Raw genomic sequence first — 22,028 nt, forward strand, 5'->3', positions numbered from 1 at the left:
TGTACATAGTCCCTATCCCCATTAATTAAAAATCACAAGAATTACCTGTTTCTGTTATGCCAATACAAGTTCTCCTTCATCTTGTTGCAATACTTCATCAGATATAACCCCTTGCCCTTGTTCAAGAATCCGCTTTATTTCTTCTGCATTTAGTGTCTCGTATTCCAGCAGTGCGTTTGCTAAAGTGTGCAACGACTTCTCATGCTGGAAAACAAAACCAAACTTTTAGACTGCGATTAATATTATATCTATCTATGTAAAGGCTAGAATTAACGAAACTGATCAAAATTAGGACCATAGATGGAACCTTGATACACAAACCTTTTTTAGTAACGATTTCACTCGTTCGTAAGCGTCCTTTAGAAGTTTGACGACCTGTAAAACCATGAAAAGTTCAGTAATGAAAAAAAAAAGATCTTTAATGTATGAGGTTGCTTGAAACATACTTCTGCATCAATGCGCGACTGCATCTCAGACCCTGGTCTCTCTTTAATATGAACTGGACCAATAACATCACTCATACCACAAGATGATACCTTTCATACAGTAAAATATACATGCATAATAAGAATAACATGAATAAAATAAAAAAAGGAAAAAACATGAGATGAGTGAAATACCATATATTGAGCAAGTTCTGTAGCAGACTGAAGATCACTACTAGCACCAGTAGTAATATGGTCACGGCCAAAGATAAGCTCTTCTGCAACCCGTCCACCCATGCAAACATCAAGACGTGCCAATAATTGCTTTTTGCTTATGGATGTCTCATCATTTGACGGAAGCTGAGTAACCATTCCCAAAGCAGACCCACGGGGCATGATTGTTGCCTTATGAATTGGATGTGCGCCATCCGTATTCAAGGCAACTATTGCATGACCACTCTCGTGATAAGCAGTCAGCTGCAATAACCCACCATGTCATTATAAGAACATTAGAACCAAAAGTTAAAACAACATTAAAGAAAAAAAAAACAAAGGAGGTACCTTTTTTGAATCTTCGGATAAGAACATAGTTTTGCGTTCTGTACCCATAATTATTCTGTCCTTTGCAAACTCCAATTGGGCTGCGTTTAGTTTCTCGGCACCTTCAACAGCAGCCTTTATGGCAGCAACATTGACCAAGTTTGCCAAGTCTATTCAAGGGAAAAAAAACAGTTAAGATTCTCAATTAAGTACTAACGAATCAAGCATAAAGAATTTGATAGTAGCATTGTGAGTCAAGTTATTATAATGTAGAAGCATACCTGCCCCATTGAACCCTGGCGTACCACGTGCAATTGCCTTCACATCAACATCATCAGCAAGTGGTTTATCCTACAAATCCAGAATCTCCTGACGACCCTTCACATCTGGATTTTGAACAACAATCTGAAAACAATATCCATCATGTTAGAAAAAGAAAAGGTACATATATCATAACAAAAATAACAAAAGCTTTCATTATAGAATGTTAGCAAACTTACATGCCTATCAAATCTACCAGGTCTTGTTAAAGCTGGATCAAGAATATCAGGCAAATTTGTTGCAGCCATCAAAATAATGCCCTGAATAAAAACAATTTCTATAAGATAGAAAAAAAGGCTAAAGCATATAAAGAAAAGATATTGAGGTCGTTGCATGTACCTCATTTTGTTCAAACCCATCCATTTCCACAAGCAGTTGATGCAGTGTTTTCTTTGTGTGGCCTTCCCACTGCTTCCGAGTCTATCCAACAGCATCTATTTCATCAATAAAAATGATGCAAGGAGCCTGAAATAGTGTGAGCAAAAAACAATATTCGGTAACAATTAAAACATTTAAAGCAACCATCCTGAAGTAGAATTAGATTCAAAAAAGACGAACCTTTTTCTTTGCTGCTTGAAACAGGGATCTCACCCTCCGAGCACCAACTCCAACAAACCTAACATTGGCAAAGAAACATAAAAATATTCAGTATTCAGCAAATAGCCTTTATCCATCTGTAAAAAATAAATTACTGTTTATCAATTTAATACAACTGCTCATGAAACTTGTTATGTTGGACTTCATATTCCAAACTCTCAAATATACAAATCATGAAAAAACTACACACCAAAAAAAATAAAAATACTTACATTTCCTCAAACTCAGAACCTGCTCTGTAGAAAAAAGGAACTCCTGCTTCTCCAGCAATTGCCTTTAACAATCAGAATTTACAATTTGTGAAAAGAAAGTACTTAGAGAGAAAGTGCCAATCTATTAATAACATGCAGATTTATTAGAGAGGCACGCAAGAGAATGATGTGATTGTATCAAATGAGTACACAATTTGCAGATATGCAAATAATATGCCTGGAACTGGAACAGTTTACAAATACAGGCTACGCATAGTGGCATTACCAAATGGTCAAAGTGAATTCTTAAAAATCACCGCAAAAACGAACATCATGTACAAACTGACCTTGGCAAGTAGAGTTTTTCCTGTTCCAGGTGCGCCAGTCAAAAGTATCCCCTGCAAAATGATCCAGTAGAAGGCTTCTTATCACTAAAATACATCAACAAGAGACATATTTTAAAAGCAAAACAATTTTTAACACAAGTATCAAGTTTATATCATATATATATATACAAACCTTTGGTAACTTTCCCCCAAGTCGAGTAAACTTCCCAGGATTCTTTAGGTACTCCACAACTTCCTCAAGCTCTTGTTTCGCATCATCACAACCTTTGACATCCTTAAATGTTTTTACGCTCTGCACAAAACCATTTCATAATAAAGAGGTTACACATTTGTTAGCTTAATAGATGCAAATGTAAAAAAAGGAAAAAAAATCTACTACTAGAAAACATGAAACACAATATAACTGAAGGGATAGATAAACCTTCTCAGGTGCTATTTCTTTGTGTGACTCTTTTGGGGAGTAAGAAGAACTTGAACCAACACCAGAAGCTCCTATACCACCTAAACCTCCAACATACTTTTGAAGTGCAGCAGCACCCATTACCCTGACGAAGGGAAAAACAACTTTACTTCAACAATAATCCAACAGAAAATGAAACAAACTAGCATGCAACATGCTGTTACCAAGAGTATAGGTGGCAAAATGAGCAGATTTAGTAATGGACCAGAAAGGTCCAGACTAAAAATAGGTGGCACTGACCCGACTAACAGTTTTTTGTCCTCCATTGATAATTAGTATAGTAACTATGAATACAGCCTTTTTATAAAATTAATGATCCATTTTTCTTCAGGGAAAGTTGTGAGTAGAGTATGTAAAATTTATGAATACTTTTGTCAAAAATCATTTCAACATGATTATAATGTTTTTCAGCTAACTTTTCAAGGTTTACCCATTTGACCAGCTATCCATAGGCCCGTGCACAAATAAATGAGTTCAAATTGTTGCCAGTAATCAAGAGGTGTCACAATACTAGGAGATAAATAGAATGAGTCTATAGCCACTTCTCATAATCTATTCATTATCTTGAAACACTAAGCAAAACCATAAAAAGGCACAGATAATTGAGGAGAAACTCATACCACATTAAGCCAATAGCAACAGTGAATAAGATTGTTGATATGAGCTCCTGTGCAAAACGTGATGATCTGTTTGATGCTTTAGGATCAACCTACAAACAAGAAAGCCCTAAAGTCAAACAACAATCCCCCTTTATCATAGAAAAACAAGGATAGTGGTCCTGCGGAAACGGGCCGAAATTCATATACAAATGAAGTCTCACCATCATTACATGCAATGGCTGCCTCTCAGATATGCCAGGATTTAAAAATGACTCATCTAAATTTCCTGATGCCCGTTGCTTCAGTTCTTGTAACTGAAAGTAGATTGTAAAGCACACATTATTATGGACCACTTACAATATCTTAATATCATTATAACGGAATGCTTTACAAAAAGAAGTACTTACTAGCGCAGGAAGACCGGAAGGCTTTCCAGATTGCTCATCAGGAAGATAATCAGCAATGGCATTAGTGGCTACCAAAGCTCGAATATATTCTGCAACTCCTCTACTGTCTACTGCATACTGCCTTTGCTCAAAACGCCTTATAACAGACTCCGGGCTGAAAATAAAATTGATGTTGATGATGATAGTAATAATAATAATAATAATATACCTTCTTTTATGACTATCTATTTAGACATAAATGAAAGCATTCAAAAGTCACAAGGCGTCACCAACAGTAAAAGAAAATGTGTACATGTAAAACACCAAGATCACATTATTTCTGAAAAATCGTAAGGTCGGCCTACCTTTTAAAAGATTATCCATCGGTAACATCAAAAGATGACAGAATAATAAAGCATTATACAAAATCTATTTGCTTTATTCAGGTTAGCAGTGTAATGTGCCTTGAAGGAAAGTAAAAAATGATTACAGCAACATGAGTGTTAGGGCATAAGTGATTATAATTATGCTTTTATGGTTATTTGAAAACTAATTGTGAAGACAGATGTAAATTACATGATTGTCCCCAGCTTTAATCAAACAGTCAGTCTAATTATTTGAAGTAGCAATAACTAATCACTTTCAAACAGTAGACAAATACACCTAACATATCATAATCTTTCTCATTCCCAAAAACAGCAAGAAAATATTCAAGTCAATGAATTTATTCTTAAAAAGAATTATTTTTTTTATTTTTGAAGTTCATCATCACCTGTGTTTATTGAGCTCAACCAACAAAGCAGTCTGCTTGGCAGCATCCTTAGGATTCAAGTCAGCTTCAGAAAGCAAGAGCTCTAACCTCTTCTCTTGGCGCCAAAAAGGCCACCCATTGGATAAAAACAAGAGCTTTATTCTGTGAAATCCAGCCTTCATCCTTGCAAGCAATCCCATCAAAAACACAAACAATGGAAAGTTGGCATTTTTCTTGTCAGTTTCATTATTCTGGGCATCCTCCTCTGAATCCGGAAGAAGATTAGAAGAATCAAGATTATTTTGATCCAATGGCCGGTGCTTTATGCGATAACAAAAAGTTGAAGAAGAAAAGGCAGAATTGAAATTGAAAGAGCGAAGTTGTAGGGTTGTTGGGCGATGGAGTAGAGTGGATGCAATTGGGGGTTTACAGATGAGAAAGGCTTGAAGAGCAGACATATTAATTAATTAGGGTTTATTGTTATGAAAGTATTGGTGGAGCTGCAGATTAGTTTTGCCTTGCCGGACGGAAATTATTATTAAATTAAATAAAAGAGAGCCACCCGAAACAGAACCTTATCTCCGATGATATGACTCACCTTGGCGCTCTTGTCTTGTCTTCTGGCTGTTTTCTACTTATCCTACTCTTTTTTCAATTTATATATATATTTTCTTTCTTTCTTTCTTTCGATAGATTCATTATTTGGGAACGAATACGCGCTATGCATATTTTCTTTCACAAATTTACCTCACCACACAACTAGAGCTGCATACATCGATTTAAAACTCTGAACCGGTTTGGGTTAAAACTGGTTCAGTTCGGTTCGGTCAATAAAAGTCAATGGTTATGATCAGTTTCGGTTCTGGTTAAAACCGGTTTCTTGACCTGATTACGATCAGTTTCGGTTCAGGTTTTGATTAGTTTTGTCCGATCTTGGTCGGTTTCGCTTTGGCTAACCGGTTTTGGTAGAGAAAGTTACAAACCGGTTCAGAACCTACGGTTTCAAACTGGTTTCTACATAATCAGTTGAGTTTCGGTTCGTTTTTTGGGTTGGTTCGATTAATCATTTTATTTGCTCACCTCTGCTCACAAACCTCTTGACTAGTTGCATTCAAACCGTGCATTGCATTGAGGGTGTGATAGAAAACCAACCAGTACTAGTTTGAGTTAATCCCTACGATACTAGGATTCACTATAATAAATGATGTGCATAACTTATCTGGTTTAAACATTAGGAAGAAAAAAAAGCAATAACTTAAAATAAAATAACCTTAATTCATGTCACTTTTCTAGCTTGGTAATTATATATAATGAAACAGTTTGTGGCACGACATAGAATTTAACTCTAGGATTAATATATATCACAACCTAAAATAAGTTAGAAAAAACCAAAACACTATATTAGTTATCCTTTTGCTTTTCTTCATAAGATATAAATGTTTTTATATATAATCCTCGAGTATACATATTCGATCTTGTACAAAGGGGTCGAACATTCACATATAGGTCAATCAACCCCTCTTCTTAATAAATCTTCTCCGCAATAGAAGTAGTTCACATTAATGCAACCAAACTAGCTAACCACATAATAAGTAAGTACGTACGACATATAAGTGTACAAAATACCCGGTTCCGAACATGACTCAGAACCGGTTCCTACCCGTACCTGGCCCGTGGGTACGGTCTGGTATTGGGTTTCTCCCCAGACTTGTACAGGAACTCGACCCGCCGGAAACCGGTTCAACCTTTACCCCGATTAAAACCCGACCTAGCCTTACCCGAAACCCAGAAAATCCGGTCAAATATCCAACTATACTCGGAACCGATTTTGACTTTTGTTAACCATACCTAAAATTGGTTCCTAAAATACCCGGTCCGAGTGAACCCAAGGCCCAAAATCCAGTTACAAGGGGCTGTTTGTAATTTAGTTTTTCTCAAGAAACAAAAATTGGATTTCATTTCATTTCATTTCATCATCATCGAAATAATAAATAAATATCAACAAGAAACTGGTAAACAAGCAGATCGGGGAAGAAGAAAAGTCGGCATCGGTATAGATCGATCTGGTAATCGTCTCTCTTCTTATTTTCATTCTTTCTTTGTTGTTTAATTAGGTTATTCTGGAAGGAAGGAATATTAATCCCTATTTATTTCAATCACCTGTTTATTAACATATGCCTAGTGTAATATATTTATTGATTGCCAGCCACTTAGTTTTTCATCATCAATCATATTATTTAGATCTCATACATACTCCTTCTAGCTACAAATTAGGTTTAGTGTCAGTTAGATGGACCTGGCTGCCTTAGTTGAATTGTCATAGATATATATATCTATGCAAATTCTCCCTCAGCAGCTTCATATAAACCACCTACTCATTTCACTTTTGTAAACGACCGTCTAATTGTCTGTGTGTCTGTTTATTCTACTTAGGACTCCAAAGCAGGGATCATCATATCATATCTACAACTGAACACCCCAAAATTGATGATCTCATTCTAGTTTGCTTTAAACATGTCTTCAGCTCAGGATCCATTCTACATCGTAAAGGACGAGATTCAAGACTCTGTAAGTTACAATTTTTTTTTTTTTTTACATTTTTAAGGATAATCTCGCTTTACGCCTACCTGATAATAGATCCCAATTATGTGATTTGGATGCCAACGCCAACCTGTCTTCTTTTGAATATGACTCTTGCACTACTGCTAATAAAACATGAATTTATGTTAATAGGGAAATCCTTTCTGTTGTCTCAATATCTTGTACTAGAATCTGTTTACTTTTGTTTTTGTTGGATGGGCTACTGTCAAGTTAATTGGCAGTCTAATTATCTACCTTTTACTATATTTTTTTTGCTGTTAGATTGATAAGCTGCAAGCTACCTTTCATCAATGGGAACACATCCCTGTGGCAAGTGGTGAGCAATCCCGACTCACAAAAGAACTCCTTTCCAACTGTGAGAGCATTGAATGGCAGGTATGCATCTGAAATGCAATTAACAAATCATGTTTCTTGTTTTCTGAAAATCAATCGAGTGTTTCCATCTGAGTATCTCAAATAACATTAAAAACTTTATTGCGCATTTCAAATTATAGTGTTCTCTTTTCACCTCTTTCTGCACACAAGCTGTAGGGAATCAACTGAAATCAAATGACATTTCTGTAAAAAGTTGTTATACTGGTGTCTTTTGACTTTGAGGTTAATTGGTTGATGCTGAAACTTTAGTATTTACCAAATACCATAATCAGTTAGCTTGTGTATAGGAGATTAGTGGAAGATAGCCATGCTTTATATGGTCATTGTTTTTGAATATTGAATTTTTCATCTAAAAGCTCATGTCTGGTGGATAATTTTGTTTGTCCAGTACTGAAAATTGGTTTTCGTGATAGGGAAGGTGGATGAGCTGGAAAAGGCTATATCTGTAGCAGCCAGAGACCCTTCTTTGTACGGCATCAATGAAGTTGAGCTTGATAAGAGAAGAAAGTGGACTAGTACTGCTCGGGTTCAGGTAAGACACTTTCTTTTTATGAATGCACGTGTTTTATTTTGCAGTTGATATTAATGTCTAATGTCATATAATATAATTAGGTGGGCAATATTAAGAAGACAGTGAGCAGTTCAAACTTTGGTGGGATGCGCCAAGAACTAATGCGAATGCCAAAGAGTCATCAGCAGGATAGGACCACTACATATGCTGCTGTAGATAATGATGATTTCATATCTTCTGAATCAGACAGGCAGATGCTTCTCATCAAGTAATATTCTGTTTCCCTTTTCTTCATTACAGATCCGTTTGAAAAAAAATCGAAAGAAAGCATTCGTTATACTTCACATTAAATAACATTCTTTTCTGTCAATTGACTGATTTTTCCTTGTAATGGCGAACCTCCAGGCGACAAGACGAAGAGCTGGATGAGCTAAGTGCAAGTGTAGAAAGGATCGGATTTGTTGGGCTTACGATACATGATGAACTCATTGCACAGGTGATTGAGATCCTTCTCATATATATCTTTGTATGCATTTACATAATGGATCACTCATAATGAAACACACCAAAATTAAAAATGTTAATACTATGCAGGAAAAAATTATAGAAGAATTGGGTTCAGAGATGGATAGCACTTCTAATCGGCTCGATTTTGTTCAGGTGAGTTTTCTATTATTCAGAAACATTGGTTCCGCTAAATCAATCACATTTTAACGATAGGTTTGCAATTTTTGAATGCCTGCAGAAAAAGGTGGCTGTAGTTATGAAGAAGGCGAGTGCCAAGGGCCAATTTATGATGATTCTGTTTTTGATCGTTCTGTTCATCATTTTATTTGTTTTGGTTTTCTTCACCTAGACTTGACACTATTAGCATGATTCTACAGAGTATGTTGTGTGCTCAATAGACTTTTGGTCGGCACATTTCTTTGTGATATTGATATTGTAAACTCGGAACGCTTGTATTGTATCGGTTGTGCTTTCATTACTTGTACTTGGAATTGGTTTCTGAGGTTTATATTTTGAATACAGAGAGTAATAATTATGTCTTATACTGGCAGAAACTGATAGATGGTTTGTTTTCCATTATGTAAGATACCAATTGTTTTCTGAGTGACAGGCTTGTTTTCTCAACTCTTCACCTTTATGCCATCATCTTTTCGTTAACATTATTATTATGAACACGAAGCACATGTTGATCTGCATTCTCTCTTTATGAAACGCCACTATTAATTATAGAACTTGTCTGGCTTAGAGATCATCTAATCCACTCGATTTTGTTCAGGGAAGCTCTTTAAGCTTTTTATTATTAAGAAGCATTTGTTCAATTAAAACTGTCACATTTTAACTGTTGGATTGCAATTTTTGAACGCCTGCAGAAAAAAGTGCCTGTAGTTATGAGGGCGGCTGGTTCCAAGGGCCAATTTATGATGATTCTGTCCTTGATCGTTCTGTTCATCATTTTATCTGTTTGGGTTTTCTTGGATCTACGCAGTATGATGTCTTATATTGGAAAAAAAAACCAGGGATGTTTTCTTTCAGATTATTTTTGACATTTGTGACAGTTATTGTGTCTTGTATTGTTTGCAATTGCAATCATGCAGTAGTGACTAAAAGTAACTTCAAAATTTCAGTCACTGATCAAACAATTCCTACAATCTACGTGAGATAATGGAAACAAGTCGTCCTAACAGGGACAAGGCCGCACTTGATCATGAATCATGAATGATCAAGTAAGCAAAGAATGGGTTGGTTTGGTTTCGTTTGGTCCGGTAATTACAGAAGAAACCTCTCTTCTGCTTCTAGGACAAGCTGCTCTTGTGCTCCGCCTCGAAGCTTCTCCAAGTTTATTCCTCCCATATGTAACATCATCACCACTTTAACTACATTTGTTAATCCCCCAATCACCAAAAACGAACTCGCTGTCATCCCTATCCATACCCATCTATAGCTCTGCACATACCACATCAAAACCGATGTTAAGCCTCTTTCCTTTTCTTTCTATGTACCTGCAATTAAGAAGTATAAACAAACATACCAACAAGTTAAAACCATGATGTCTATGTCCAACTTGGTCCATAAAATTAACAACTGCTCCCGCCAAAAACAACAAACTGCTCATCAAGAAGGGTATTTGGACACTATGTTGCAATATTTGAACTTTCCCGTCTGCGTGCTCGTAAATCTGGCATGAATTATGTATAGAGCCTACTGCCCATAAGGAAGTGCCAGCAACAAGCAAGTTAAGAACATGCCTCTCAATCTTATCATAACCAAATCCCCTATCTACCTACGCACGAGAAATAAAAATCAGAATCATTTGGTAGAACTAAACAATGCGCAAAGAGTACCTGAATAGGAGTGTAAACGAGCTGAGCCAAGCCCGTGAGTGATTTTTTCAAGCTCGAGATCAGGCTCAACTCATGTATCATTTATTAAATTGTTTACATACATTTCTAATTATTTTTATATATTTAGATAAAAATCTTAACGATAAAATGCATTAGGCTTGTCAAGAGTCTAAGATGCGAGATTGTTTTTTAAAAGATAAAATGTATGCAGTTTGCGGCCAAAGATAAGCGGTTCGTTTCGAGGTTATTATAGCTGAAGGACGAGAAGAAGAAGCGCGGTGAAAAGTAAGAGGCCGCCGAACGCCTGAAGGGCGGGAACGGTGACTTCGACAAAGAGAAGCTGAGTATCGAGGTGCATCAGGCGGAAGCGGTAATGAATGCCGGCGAGATGTGCAATGAGATCATGTATGTTCACTATGACTATCAGCCCTAGTCCTGATTTGGCCTCCTTGGACAACTGCGCCACAAAGCCACACAGCAAAACGATCGTCGAGAACAAGTAAAGTCCGGCGTTCATGTACTCCGATCCCTCCCTTCGCCGCCGTGATCCGTACTTCCGGCTCTCTCGCGCCGTCGCCAGCTTCACCATTATAATAATAATATTATTAATTGATGTTTTTACGAACCGGCAATAGATCGATCTGAAGTGCAGAGAAGATCAGTGAGAGTGCGAAAGAGTCAGAGTCGGGGTTACGTGGCGACTGGTGTCATGCATCTCACACGTGGCACTTGCTGTTGCTTCATTTCTATATCTAGCATAAATCCATACCTCATTCATCCCCATTTCTCTCACAGTAAAAGGAAACCCTCAAAACATATTATTATTATTATTATTATTATTATTATTATTTGACCATATTTATGGGCTTTAAAGTGGGCGCCAAAGCCCCAAACACCATAGAGAGGGCATCTTTGGAGGACGGCATAAGGGTGAAGTAGTAATACGAAGACAAACGGTTTGAGAATTTTGATGGGTCATCCTCTTTTCACTCTCTCTCTCTCATATCACATACATATACGAAGAAGTTTTAAACCACAGCAGGGCGTCGTGGAGAAGGACTTTAAAGTTCTCTTTCTAATTAGGCAATGATGTGGAAGGCCGATGAAGCCCCTCCACAAAGAACGGTCTTATTATTATTATTTAAACAATATTTAGACGAGTTTTTTTGTATTTATATAAACAAATATTTTATCATCTGGTTTTTAATTCTGGTCCAACTTGTTCCGGAATATTATACTATATATTAAAGGAGAAACACTCCTACAGTGTTCCTTTAATCTAATATATAGTATAATTTTGCACCTTAGTCCTTGAATTTTATATTGTTTCAATTTAGTCCTCCCAAGTTTTAAATTATTTTATTTTAGTTTTGATCCATGGCATTTCTTTTTGCTAAACTTTGTTTACTTTTCACTTTAGCATCCCAAAATTTTCATGGTTTAGTATGTAACTTAACATGTGTTTTCCTTCCCTTATAGTTTTTTGTTATTACTTATACATTTAAGTTATTAATTCTTTGGTAATCTTTAGCATACGATATTTTATATGTCATGCCGTTAAATCGAAGTTGTATTCGCAACAAATTATGTAAGTTCCGACGAAAACGGAGTTTTTTTCGCAATAGAATATTTTTTTTGTATTGTAACCACATACCGACTGTCGGTACACATCAATGCCGTAATGAACCGAGCCAATACCAACCAAGTCCTTTTGATAGTTAGATAAACTTTTATTTTGTTGTGCCGAAGTGATATTAAATACGATGTGTTTGCGTATTCATGTTTTAATACGCGAGTCCGTTGTCGAGTTCCCCGCGCAAAGCGCGTCGGGAACACTCTAGTTGCTTATAAGTTAACAAGAGGAGGTGCTGGTGCATATGCAATAGAAATGTGAATGTGAGTTGAGATAGCTCTAAATGATTTGATTATAATGTTATATATTAATATTAACTAGGATTTAGACCCGCCGTAACAGATGTGTAACACTCAGTTTCGACCACTTTTTTATAAGTATAAAGCCCGAAAAAAAACACTTTTGATTACACTCAGTTTCGACCACTTTTTTATAAGTATAAAACCCGCAAAAAAAACACTTGATTGATTCGGAAATATGACCTGTGCATTACACGGGGTAGTGATGAGCTCGGTGGTGACTTAGAAGTGTGACGAAGGAAAGAAACTCTGGTTTTGGTATGGACTTGGTTTTGTATAGGTATTGACAAATTGCATCATAAGTCATTAATGTTAGTTACAAAATGATGTAGAGTTGGTTTGAGTACCAGTTACATAATATTATAGCCCTATGCTGCTTTGTATCAAAAGGCTGAGCATGTTTTCCTGGAGGTGGCTATCTATATACAAAATGTGACTTTAGTTTAGCAGCGTTTTGCGATTTTTGTTGCAGCCTTTGTCTACAGGATCGCTATTGCCTTGTGTTCGAGAAGCAAAAGAATTGTTGACTTATGCTAATCAGTTGCATTGTTTGCGACATTCTCTTATTGCCTTCCGCTGAACCTGTTTAAGAAGTGGTTCGGTTAGAGTGTGCTGGTAATTGTTATTATTTTGGTTTACTGTAGTGTATACATGTTGTAGTTGGAATTTGTCTCTTTAAACCTAATGTTTTGGATCAAGTGTTGCTTTAGGCATCACGTGAGGCGTTTCTATTTCAATGTCAGATATGTACTCTTGATTGTCATCCATGTTTGTAGCCTTGGTGTCAGTATGACTTTTAAAATGAATGGGTCACTACATGTTCAGAAGCAATTCATTTGTGATTCAAATAATGCAACTATGAATTTAAAAAGATATCAACAGTGGATGTGAGTTAAAGCCTAACACCTTGAACCAAAATTTACCCAATAGAAAATTCCCGAACTGTATATGAACTTTGTTATATTAAAAGGAGAATTAGATGCTGTTTACCTGCTAAGGGCTAGCGAAGCTGAAGTAGTGGCGTGGTATGTTGGCGTCAATAAGGGTTGTAAACTTTGCCTTTTTCCCAATTCGTGATATGATGCCTCCTGGTCCACTAGTTGAACCTTCTCGCTATAACGCAGACTTAGTTCGTTCGACCTTGATTATGTTGTCAAGGTATGCTTCCTCGGTTAAGTCAGCTACCTGCAAAAGTAAAGATGGATTTCAAACTTGAAGCCTACAAAAGAAACACCCAAACGATCGATTAAATGACAAAAAAATTACGGAATCATACCAAGGGCAAACACTGATAGCAAAACATGTAGCCTGAAAACAAAAGCTTATTTCTGACGACCAGCGACAGCTCAGCTACCTTTTCACTTTAATAACTTACTCTTAATACGTGGCTATTGACATTCTGCTCAGATATCCGTTTCGGTTGCAACATGTGTTGCCGTTCCAAATAACGAATCGTCATCATAGCGAAACACACAGACCAATTATAATCACTAAAGTACATCCAAGCTTCCATATATGTGCTCAAATCGGTTTCAAACCATCATCATAGCACAATAATCAAAGGTGCAAAACAAACAGACTCGGGTCCGGGGGCATCATATGTTGCCATGTCAGGGTACGATGCATCATAAACCATAGAGAATAAGAAATTAATCAACAAACATTGCCATTCGATTGCCACCACAGACCCCGCGACCAAAAGCCACCGGACTAAAGTTTTGAATATCCACAATTTCTTCATATGACAGATGTCAGAATTCACAATGATGAACAAAGCCCAAGTTATCTTTCATTCCCAAATTTAATAAGTAATTAATCAACCAAAATCCTACCCACAAACACAAAAAGTTAAAAAGGTGTATGGATATATGCAAGCCAAACATGCAGCAAGCATATCTTTGGGTATACAGATTTAAATGTAACACTAAAAGCTCAATTACAACTTCCACCAGCTTATTATGATAAGCAAATAAAAGTGTAAACTTAACTTAAACATCGGCAGGATAAGTAGTTGAACCCAGAAAAGTAAAAAAAAACCCATGAGTCTGACGATCGTCACCGCCACTGCCACCTAGGGTTTCAAAATCGAACCTGAAAACAGTAAGCGATGAAACAGAGATGAATCGGAGAGCATGCTCCTACCAGACCACCATCACACCCCACACTAGAGGTGTTCAAAAAAACCGGTTACGGAACCGGTTTGGCCGGTTCAACCGGAAACCGGTTTTTTAAAAACCGGTTTTTTTAAAAACCGGTTTGACCGGTTTACGTAACCGGTTTACGTATCGGTTATACGTTTTGGAGCCAAAACCGGTTTTATAACCGGTTATAAAAAAAACCGGTTTTTTTAAATAACCGGTTATTAAAAAACCGGTTAACCGGTTTTTAAAATAACCGGTTTATTACCGTTATAAAAAAAAACCGGTTAACCGGTTTTTAATAACCGGTTAACCGGTTAAACCGGTTTTCGAACGTTACCAAACGGCTTTATAGCCGTTTTTTTTTTTTTTTGACCGTTTTTTAGCCGTTTTTTTTTTGTTTTTTTACCATTTTACCCCCACAAACATCTATATATAGTTTAGGTTGGGTATTGGTTAGATCACACTTGATTATACAACTCCAAACGCTCTAAACGTTTATTTCATACGCGATTATACAACTCCAAACGCTCTTCTTTCGTAGTCGTTTATTTCATACTCGAGTATACCACTCTTAATTCGTAGTCGATTATCATGGCCTCCCAAAGTGCTGCTTCATCGGTCAACATGGGTGCCTCGAACACGGGAGAAACCGTCGTTCGGGTCATCCCCACGAAACGAAACCAAGATATTTGGCAACATTTCGACCTATGCGAAATGTCTAACGGAACCCAAAAAGCTAGATGCAAACATTGTTTGAAGTTTTATAACAAAGAAGCAAACTCCAGTTTAAGAGCTCATGTAGAAAAGCCCTCTTGCAAGGTCTTGAAGGACGAATCCGGAAGTAGTTCGCAGCCGGAGATGACGAATCAAGGAACGGTGTTTACGTACGACCTTGAAGCGGTACGTCAACAGTTTGGCAACTTTGTGATTCAACAATCACTTCCTTTCAACCACTTCGACAACCCTCAATTCACGGAGATGATGCAAAAGTATGTTCAACCACGCTACCAACACGTAAGTCGTTCGACCCTTAGAAGAGATTGTCTTAAAGCATGGAAAAACGCTAAGTCCGAACTAATTTCATACTTTTCAAACTTACAAACTGGTGTGAACTTAACAACGGATGTGTGGTCGGTACCTAATGGTTCGCCCGACTCATACATTTGTGTGACGGCTCATTGGGTTGACCCCCGGTCGTGGCAAATGATGAAACGAACCGTTGCGTTTCAATTGTTTGATTACCCGCACACGGGTAGAAATATTTTTAAACTCTTGGATAAAGTCATTCGACAATACAAGATTGAAGATAAAATCTTTTCAATATCGTTTGATAACGCGTCCAACAATACGGCCGCGGTTGGCCATTTAAAATTAAAGTATAAACCTATCTGTGATGGAGCGTTTTTTCATAGCCGATGCATTGCACATATTATCAACTTGGCCGTGCAAGATGGGTTAAACGTGATCGAAACGCAAAGAAACAATTTTAAAAGAATGTTACGAGATGTTTTTAGCAACAATTCAACATTTTCAAGATACAAAAAATTTTGTGAAGAAGCTAACTGTCAATGGTTGGGGCCTAATTGGGATTGTCCAACAAGATGGAACTCGACTTGTGAAATGTTTGAGAAAGCCATCCAACAAAAACAATCGTTAATTGCGTTTCATCAAATTTTGTCAAATAGGGGTAAATGTGCACCGTACGATCCTAGAAACTGGTTATTGATTGAGATCGTTACGGAGGTTCTTCAAATTTTTAAATCTTGCACAACTAGTTTATCCGGGGTTTACTATCCAACAAGCCCCATTGCTTTACCAAAAATTGCTGTCATGTGCACAAAGTTGACTGAAATTCATTGTAGGGGTGCACCTTATTTTGATATGGGTGCAAAAATGAAAGAAAAATTTAGAAAATATTTTCAACAACTACCCGCTGTTTTGACCTGTGCGGCTGCGTTAAACCCTTGCATCAATGTTGGTGGTGTTGAAGCTTTAATAGAAAAAATTTGTGATGAGCTAGAGTTAAACGACGATCAAAACCCCCATTATAACCAAACTTTAAAGAATGCTTTCAACACCACCTTGGCAAACATGTATGATGTTTACCTTACAAAACACGGGTCGTCTTCCCAAATTCATGACTCGTTAAGAGCTGTTGCCCAATCCCAATCCCAAACCGACCTTGAAATGGGGATGTACTACATGATTTGGGAAGACGCCGGTAAACGTCAAAGGGTAAACACCCCAAGCAGTGAACTTGGAAGGTATGGTGGTACCAACTTTGTGAAACACATGACTCCGGATGAATTTAGAAGTCTTGATTTGCTGGCTTGGTGGAGAGGTAAGGAGGATGAGTTTCCGATCCTCGCCGCCATGGCCAAAGATTTACTAACGGTCCAAGCTTCCACGGTAGCTTCGGAGTCTGCTTTTTCTGTTTCTGGCAGGGTTATATCGATTAGGAGGACTCGACTCACTCCACCAGCTGTAGAGATGTCGATTTGCTACAAGGATTACTTGGACTCTTTAGATAGGGCACAACATCAACGCTCACTCGAGGGGGAAATGGAGTATGAGGCGGCCTTGTATGAAGACGAGGTCAATCAAGGACACACTCAACCAATGACCGATGAAGAAGCCGCGTACGACGATTACCTAAGGAATAGCTCGGGATCGGGTAGCGAAGAAAATGAGTAACAAACATCAACTTGTTAATGTAATCGTGTCTAAGCATTCTTTAATGTTTGTATTTTTGAGTTACGAATATGCGATAACGATTTAATGTTTGTATTTTTAATGTAAAAGCTATAAATGAAAGTTATGTGTTTTTAATCTTCCAAGCAAAGAATGCTAACAACGAAACCCTAAACCCTAAACCCTAAAGCAAAAAAAAAAAAAAAAAAAAAAAAAAAAAAAAAAAAACCGGTTAACCGGTTAGACCGGTTATTAAAAACCGGTTATAAAAAAACCGGTTTAATAACCGGTTCTAACCGGTTTCTAAACCGGTCCAAACCGGTTTGGCCGGTTTGAGTTTTCATTGATAAAAACCGGTTAATAACCGGTCCGGTTATTAACCGAACCGGTTTTTTTCTGGATAAAAAAAACCGGTCCGGTTAATAACCGAACCGGTTTTTTCAAAAAAACCGATTTGTGCACCTCTACCCCACACCACCAGGGTTTACAAATAGAACCCGACAGCAGTAGGTTAGCCGGAAAACACCACCAGACAACCACGGCGACCTAGATAGAACCTGGCAGCGAAGAAAGAGAGTTGTCGATAGAGGATTAAGTAAATGGTGGCGGTGGTTTATCTTGTGAAATAGGCACGTGTCAAGAGAAAAAGGACGTTGCAATTGCAGCATGTACAGCCATTTAAACACAATTTACAACCAAAGAAGCTGAAAAAACAACCAATAAAGCACGTTTTTGGTTAACATAGTTCTCTTTTAATATATACATATATAATTAATAATAAATAAATAAATTTCAACCCTTTAAGATCAGCTTTATAGCACGTTTGGTAATGAGTCACAAGATTTAGGATGCATAAATCGTACATCTATCAACCATAAACACACTATGAACTAGAAACTTATACCATCAAACATATTCACCTGCCCCAAATGTTGTGTAACCTGGAACTACAATGAGGCTGTTCTTTATGTTTAGTTTTAGCTCATGACCATGATACAGGTATCGCCTATACACACAATTATATATCCATGTAAAAAGATAAAACAAATTATTACAAGAGATAATGACGGAGATACTCGACTCGAGCTGGATGTTTGAGCTTCATCAGAGCCTTCACCTCATGCTTCCTAACCATTTCTCTTGATATATTCAAGTTACCCGCTATCTCTCCCAGTGTTCTATTCCCTTTACCATCTAGTCCATATCTTTGTCTGATCACCAAGCTCTCCTTCGGTTTCAGTGAATCAAGCTGCACAATTTCAAATTCATTTTATCAATGTATCTACAAATCAAGCTGGCTTTATTGAACAAATATGACCAAAAAAAAAAAAGGATGAAAATTTGGAATTTACCACATCATCGAGTGCAAGCCTGAGAAGAGCAGGCTGTCGTCTCTCATCGCCATCATCATTATCTGCAATCGTGTTGATAAATTCTTCTTGTGTCACTGGATTTTTTTTGTTGAGAGAGAGAACGGGTCTTGATGCCTTCATTACTTCACGGTATCTCTCAACGGATATTCCAGCTTTCTTTGCTATCTCTTCTTCAGTTGGAGGTCTCATATGGTCAAACCACAGCTTCTTTTTTGCCTTTTGTATTTCTATTCTGACCTGCATTCATGTGTCAATGGTTTTAGCATCATTGGTTGAATGCCATATATCTGTTAACTGCAGTTGTATGAAGAATACATACAGATTCAAGGCCAAAGGGTACTTTGAAGAAACTTGAGAGGGTCATGGACCGTATGATGGCATGTCGAATCCAGAATAAAGCATATGTTGAAAGTTGTAATTTTCTTCTTGGTTCAAACCGATCAATGGCTGTGATCAGACCCTTTACTCCAGCCTGGCACAAATCTTGGAAGTTTCGCCCATTTGCAAACTCTTGAAAGTATTTGTTCATGACAAATAACACCAGTCGAAGATTATGCTGCAAATGCATATCATGATAATAATTTCTTAGTTAAGACTCCTAATGCCTATTACTGCTGCAATATTTGCTTGAAAAAGTCTACTGGCTATTGTCACACCTTAATCAGTTTGTTTCTGGCTGCTTGTCCACGTGCGATTTGTTGCCTCAATTGTGAAGTGCTCATGTTTGTTGCCTCTGCCAATTCACCATCTGTTGGTTCTCTTTCCAAAACTTCCCACAAGTCCTCTTTCACTTTAAGGGTTGCCTGTTATAGAAAAACAAAACCACTAAGAAATGATCTTTAATATAAAAGAAACAAATTTAGGAAACACTTGAAATTTTCACCTTCATAGTTTGTAATAGCTTAAATAGCCTGGTATGTTCTGAAGAAGGAAGAACTGGTGGGATCTTCATTCTCTTCCAATCTAAGCTGCCTAAATCTGTAGAAGCCGAGTAATCTCTAACCAGCTTGTTAATCTTTTCATCCTCATTGTCCTTCACATTCTTTCTCTTCTGACTTGAAGTAATAACCGCAACATCTTTCTTACTTTTCAGATGAACCCTGTTTTCAAGGGTCAATCTAGGGGACATTTTACGTTGACTCCTCACGATATCAACTGTTGTTTTGATTTCTGGCTTCTTACTATCATCAGAGATCTTTTTCCTCCCCTTGCGAGCCCTTTTCACTTGATGATCATGGTTTTCAGTATCAGAGTCCGTAATAGTGGGACTTAGCTTGTATAACCTATTAAGTTCAGCTGCAGCTTCAAGGTAATCCAAATCTAACGAGCAATAAGGAGCTTCAGCGGTTGATAACGCATGAACTCGTTCTGAAGGCTTTTTGCTCCGTCTAAGTCTCTTTGGGTTCTCTTTTGATGTGTCGACTGATAAGTTTGCAGATTCTTTGGATGTAACCAAAGCTGTGTTTTTGGTTTTATCTGTTTTGAATGCAAGTATTGTTATTCTCTTAGTTGGAGATTTATGAGTTGACAATCTTGCACCTAATCCAAATGGGGTCCTTGCAGCAGTGCTAGATGCAGACACAACTCCCATGCCAAAAAAGTATATAAGCAAGAAATTTGAGCAATGGAAGAGCTTGTACTTAAGATAACCCCTGCAGAAAAACAAATAGGTGAGTTCATATTAAACAAAAAAGAAGTAACTGCATATCAATTCCCAACTCCATTGCATATGCTTCTATTCAGATGTGATAAACACAACAATAAAACTCACACAGTCCCTTGCAGACAAGTTTTACACGTATCTAGTTATCTGTATACAAACTTACTTTTGCTCCTGATCAATTGACAAATGATCACAAGGAAGCATGCATAATTCTCGATCAATTACAAGGATTTGAATTAAGTAAGAACTGTACCTCACTTACAGAGATAGAAATTGAAACAATAGAATATAATATGAAGAAGAAGAATTAATCCTCCTGTAGGATTTTCAATAATAATGGTGGCCACAAGCAGGAATGGACGGTTGAGATCGGAGGGTGGTGGTGAGGGAAGACGTGGCAATAGGCGTAGCAGAATAATGTCGTCATGGCCATTTTTGAGTGGTGGCAAGATATTTGTGTGGATCATGCTTTTTGACACGTAACTTACTTATGTGGCACCACAACAACCACTCAATTTGTGATATCACTTGGTTCACGTGCTTATTTATATTCTAGCTACATTTTTTTATTTCTTCCTTTGATTAAAAACTGAATCACAACTTGATCAATAATTGTTTAAACTAAAACCATTAATTATTTTTATTTTTTTGTTGTTTTAGACTTAAAAAACAAGGACGAAACTGTGAGAAAATCTTAAATAACGAAATCAGAGCTTGGTAATACTAACTTAGCAACATATCTATAACACGTGTTGGCACCTCTAGCTACTTGCACAAAGGTAACTAGTTATCGTCTCCTCCGTTGTTTATATGCATAAGCAATGAAAAAATGGATAAATGTGACGGGATTCTTACCTCCGATTGTCAAGCATGCGTTTGATTCTATTTTAGTGGGTGTGACAACAACCCGCTTCCCCTCTCAAATGAAAATGTACTTCATACATAGTGTGCTTTCCTATGGAAAATAGGCCCATGTGAGCCTCCTTAGCCTTTTTCTTTGGCCTGCAATGGTAATCCAACAAGTATCAACTTAGGCCACGTTTGTATGCCAGCCATATCAGTCCACCTTTAGCGTCGTTTCTTTTTACTAATATGAACTCTTCGTTTTACCCATTTTCTTTTTAACTTAAAAAATAATAAAAACAAGTATTATATTTTATAACAATATTGGTATATTTAATAAATTATTAATTAACTTTTTTTTAGAACGGCGAGTTTCTTGTAATTAGGCTACCGCTAGGGATGAGCGTTTTCGATACGGGTACCGAATTAGGTACCGATTTGGTACCATCGGCCAGACTATGTTGTCTTAACCGGGCCCAGTTTGGCTTGGGCGTTCCCCCGGAAAACCATACCGCCGACTACCACTTGACAGCCGTTGTGCCACCACAAGAGTAGAACTCTCTGGCGTAACACACGGTGGGACAAAAACCCGGGTGGGCTCGGGATTCGAACTGACAACCTTTGCACAAGGCCTAACTCAAATCCATCATTGCCAATATCCACCCAAATATGACACAAATGAGATTTGAACTTGAGTCTCCATTGAAGAACCCAAGCCTCCTACCACTAGGCCACAAGTGAATGATGAATAATTAACTTACGCATGATATTTAATTATGTATGTTTCTTGGAGTTTTTTTTTCCAAAAATAGTGTTGTGGAGAAAATATTTGCCAATATAGTGTTCCTACAAAAGTATTTACCAATTTAGTATTTTTAAATTTCTCTCTTTAAATATCATTGGATAGCCTATAACTTTAACTTTTTTTTTTGA

At 37.3% G+C, this 22,028-nt stretch overlaps 3 protein-coding genes and 1 pseudogene across 5 annotated transcripts; 1 reads left to right on the forward strand and 3 right to left on the reverse strand.

Annotated features, from left to right (window-relative positions):
- Positions 1-21: 21 nt before the first annotated feature.
- Positions 22-5,741, reverse strand: LOC143576955 (ATP-dependent zinc metalloprotease FTSH 11, chloroplastic/mitochondrial-like; annotated as a pseudogene). The gene is made up of 18 exons (XR_013143030.1): positions 5,712-5,741; positions 4,639-4,937; positions 3,888-4,041; positions 3,702-3,794; positions 3,502-3,590; positions 2,843-2,966; positions 2,594-2,713; positions 2,422-2,472; positions 2,096-2,157; positions 1,845-1,902; positions 1,626-1,751; positions 1,466-1,546; positions 1,247-1,370; positions 987-1,135; positions 621-902; positions 447-536; positions 322-375; positions 22-204 (listed from the first exon to the last, which is right to left on the reverse strand). The product of XR_013143030.1 is annotated as an ATP-dependent zinc metalloprotease FTSH 11, chloroplastic/mitochondrial-like (transcript).
- Positions 5,742-7,057: 1,316 nt separating this feature from the next.
- LOC143576945 (syntaxin-61-like) lies at positions 7,058-9,169 on the forward strand. Of its 2 annotated transcripts, XM_077060917.1 has the most exons (7): positions 7,058-7,185; positions 7,480-7,593; positions 8,012-8,125; positions 8,206-8,372; positions 8,510-8,600; positions 8,699-8,764; positions 8,850-9,169. In XM_077060917.1, the coding sequence occupies exons 1-7, from the start codon at positions 7,132-7,134 to the stop codon at positions 8,958-8,960; spliced, it is 717 nt and encodes a 238-aa protein (XP_076917032.1). In that variant the 5' UTR covers positions 7,058-7,131; the 3' UTR covers positions 8,961-9,169. The 2 variants fall into 2 exon arrangements, with proteins under 2 accessions (XP_076917032.1, XP_076917033.1); XM_077060918.1 differs by lacking the exon at positions 7,058-7,185 and having other exon boundaries at positions 8,007-8,125.
- Positions 9,170-9,877: 708 nt separating this feature from the next.
- On the reverse strand, positions 9,878-10,533 carry LOC143576956 (uncharacterized). The gene is made up of 3 exons (XM_077060925.1): positions 10,453-10,533; positions 10,140-10,391; positions 9,878-10,054 (listed from the first exon to the last, which is right to left on the reverse strand). The coding sequence occupies exons 1-3, from the start codon at positions 10,531-10,533 to the stop codon at positions 9,878-9,880; spliced, it is 510 nt and encodes a 169-aa protein (XP_076917040.1).
- Positions 10,534-18,252: 7,719 nt separating this feature from the next.
- Positions 18,253-20,180, reverse strand: LOC143576964 (RNA polymerase sigma factor sigE, chloroplastic/mitochondrial-like). Its single transcript, XM_077060931.1, has 5 exons — positions 19,473-20,180; positions 19,246-19,392; positions 18,909-19,145; positions 18,569-18,826; positions 18,253-18,465 (listed from the first exon to the last, which is right to left on the reverse strand). The coding sequence occupies exons 1-5, from the start codon at positions 20,178-20,180 to the stop codon at positions 18,268-18,270; spliced, it is 1,548 nt and encodes a 515-aa protein (XP_076917046.1). The 3' UTR covers positions 18,253-18,267.
- Between the last annotated feature and the right edge of the window lie 1,848 nt (positions 20,181-22,028).

Source organism: Bidens hawaiensis, unplaced genomic scaffold, assembly GCF_021521415.1.
Source record: "Bidens hawaiensis isolate Kalapana, Puna unplaced genomic scaffold, B.hawaiensis_p1.1 tig00028432_1, whole genome shotgun sequence".
NCBI lineage: Eukaryota > Viridiplantae > Streptophyta > Magnoliopsida > Asterales > Asteraceae > Bidens > Bidens hawaiensis.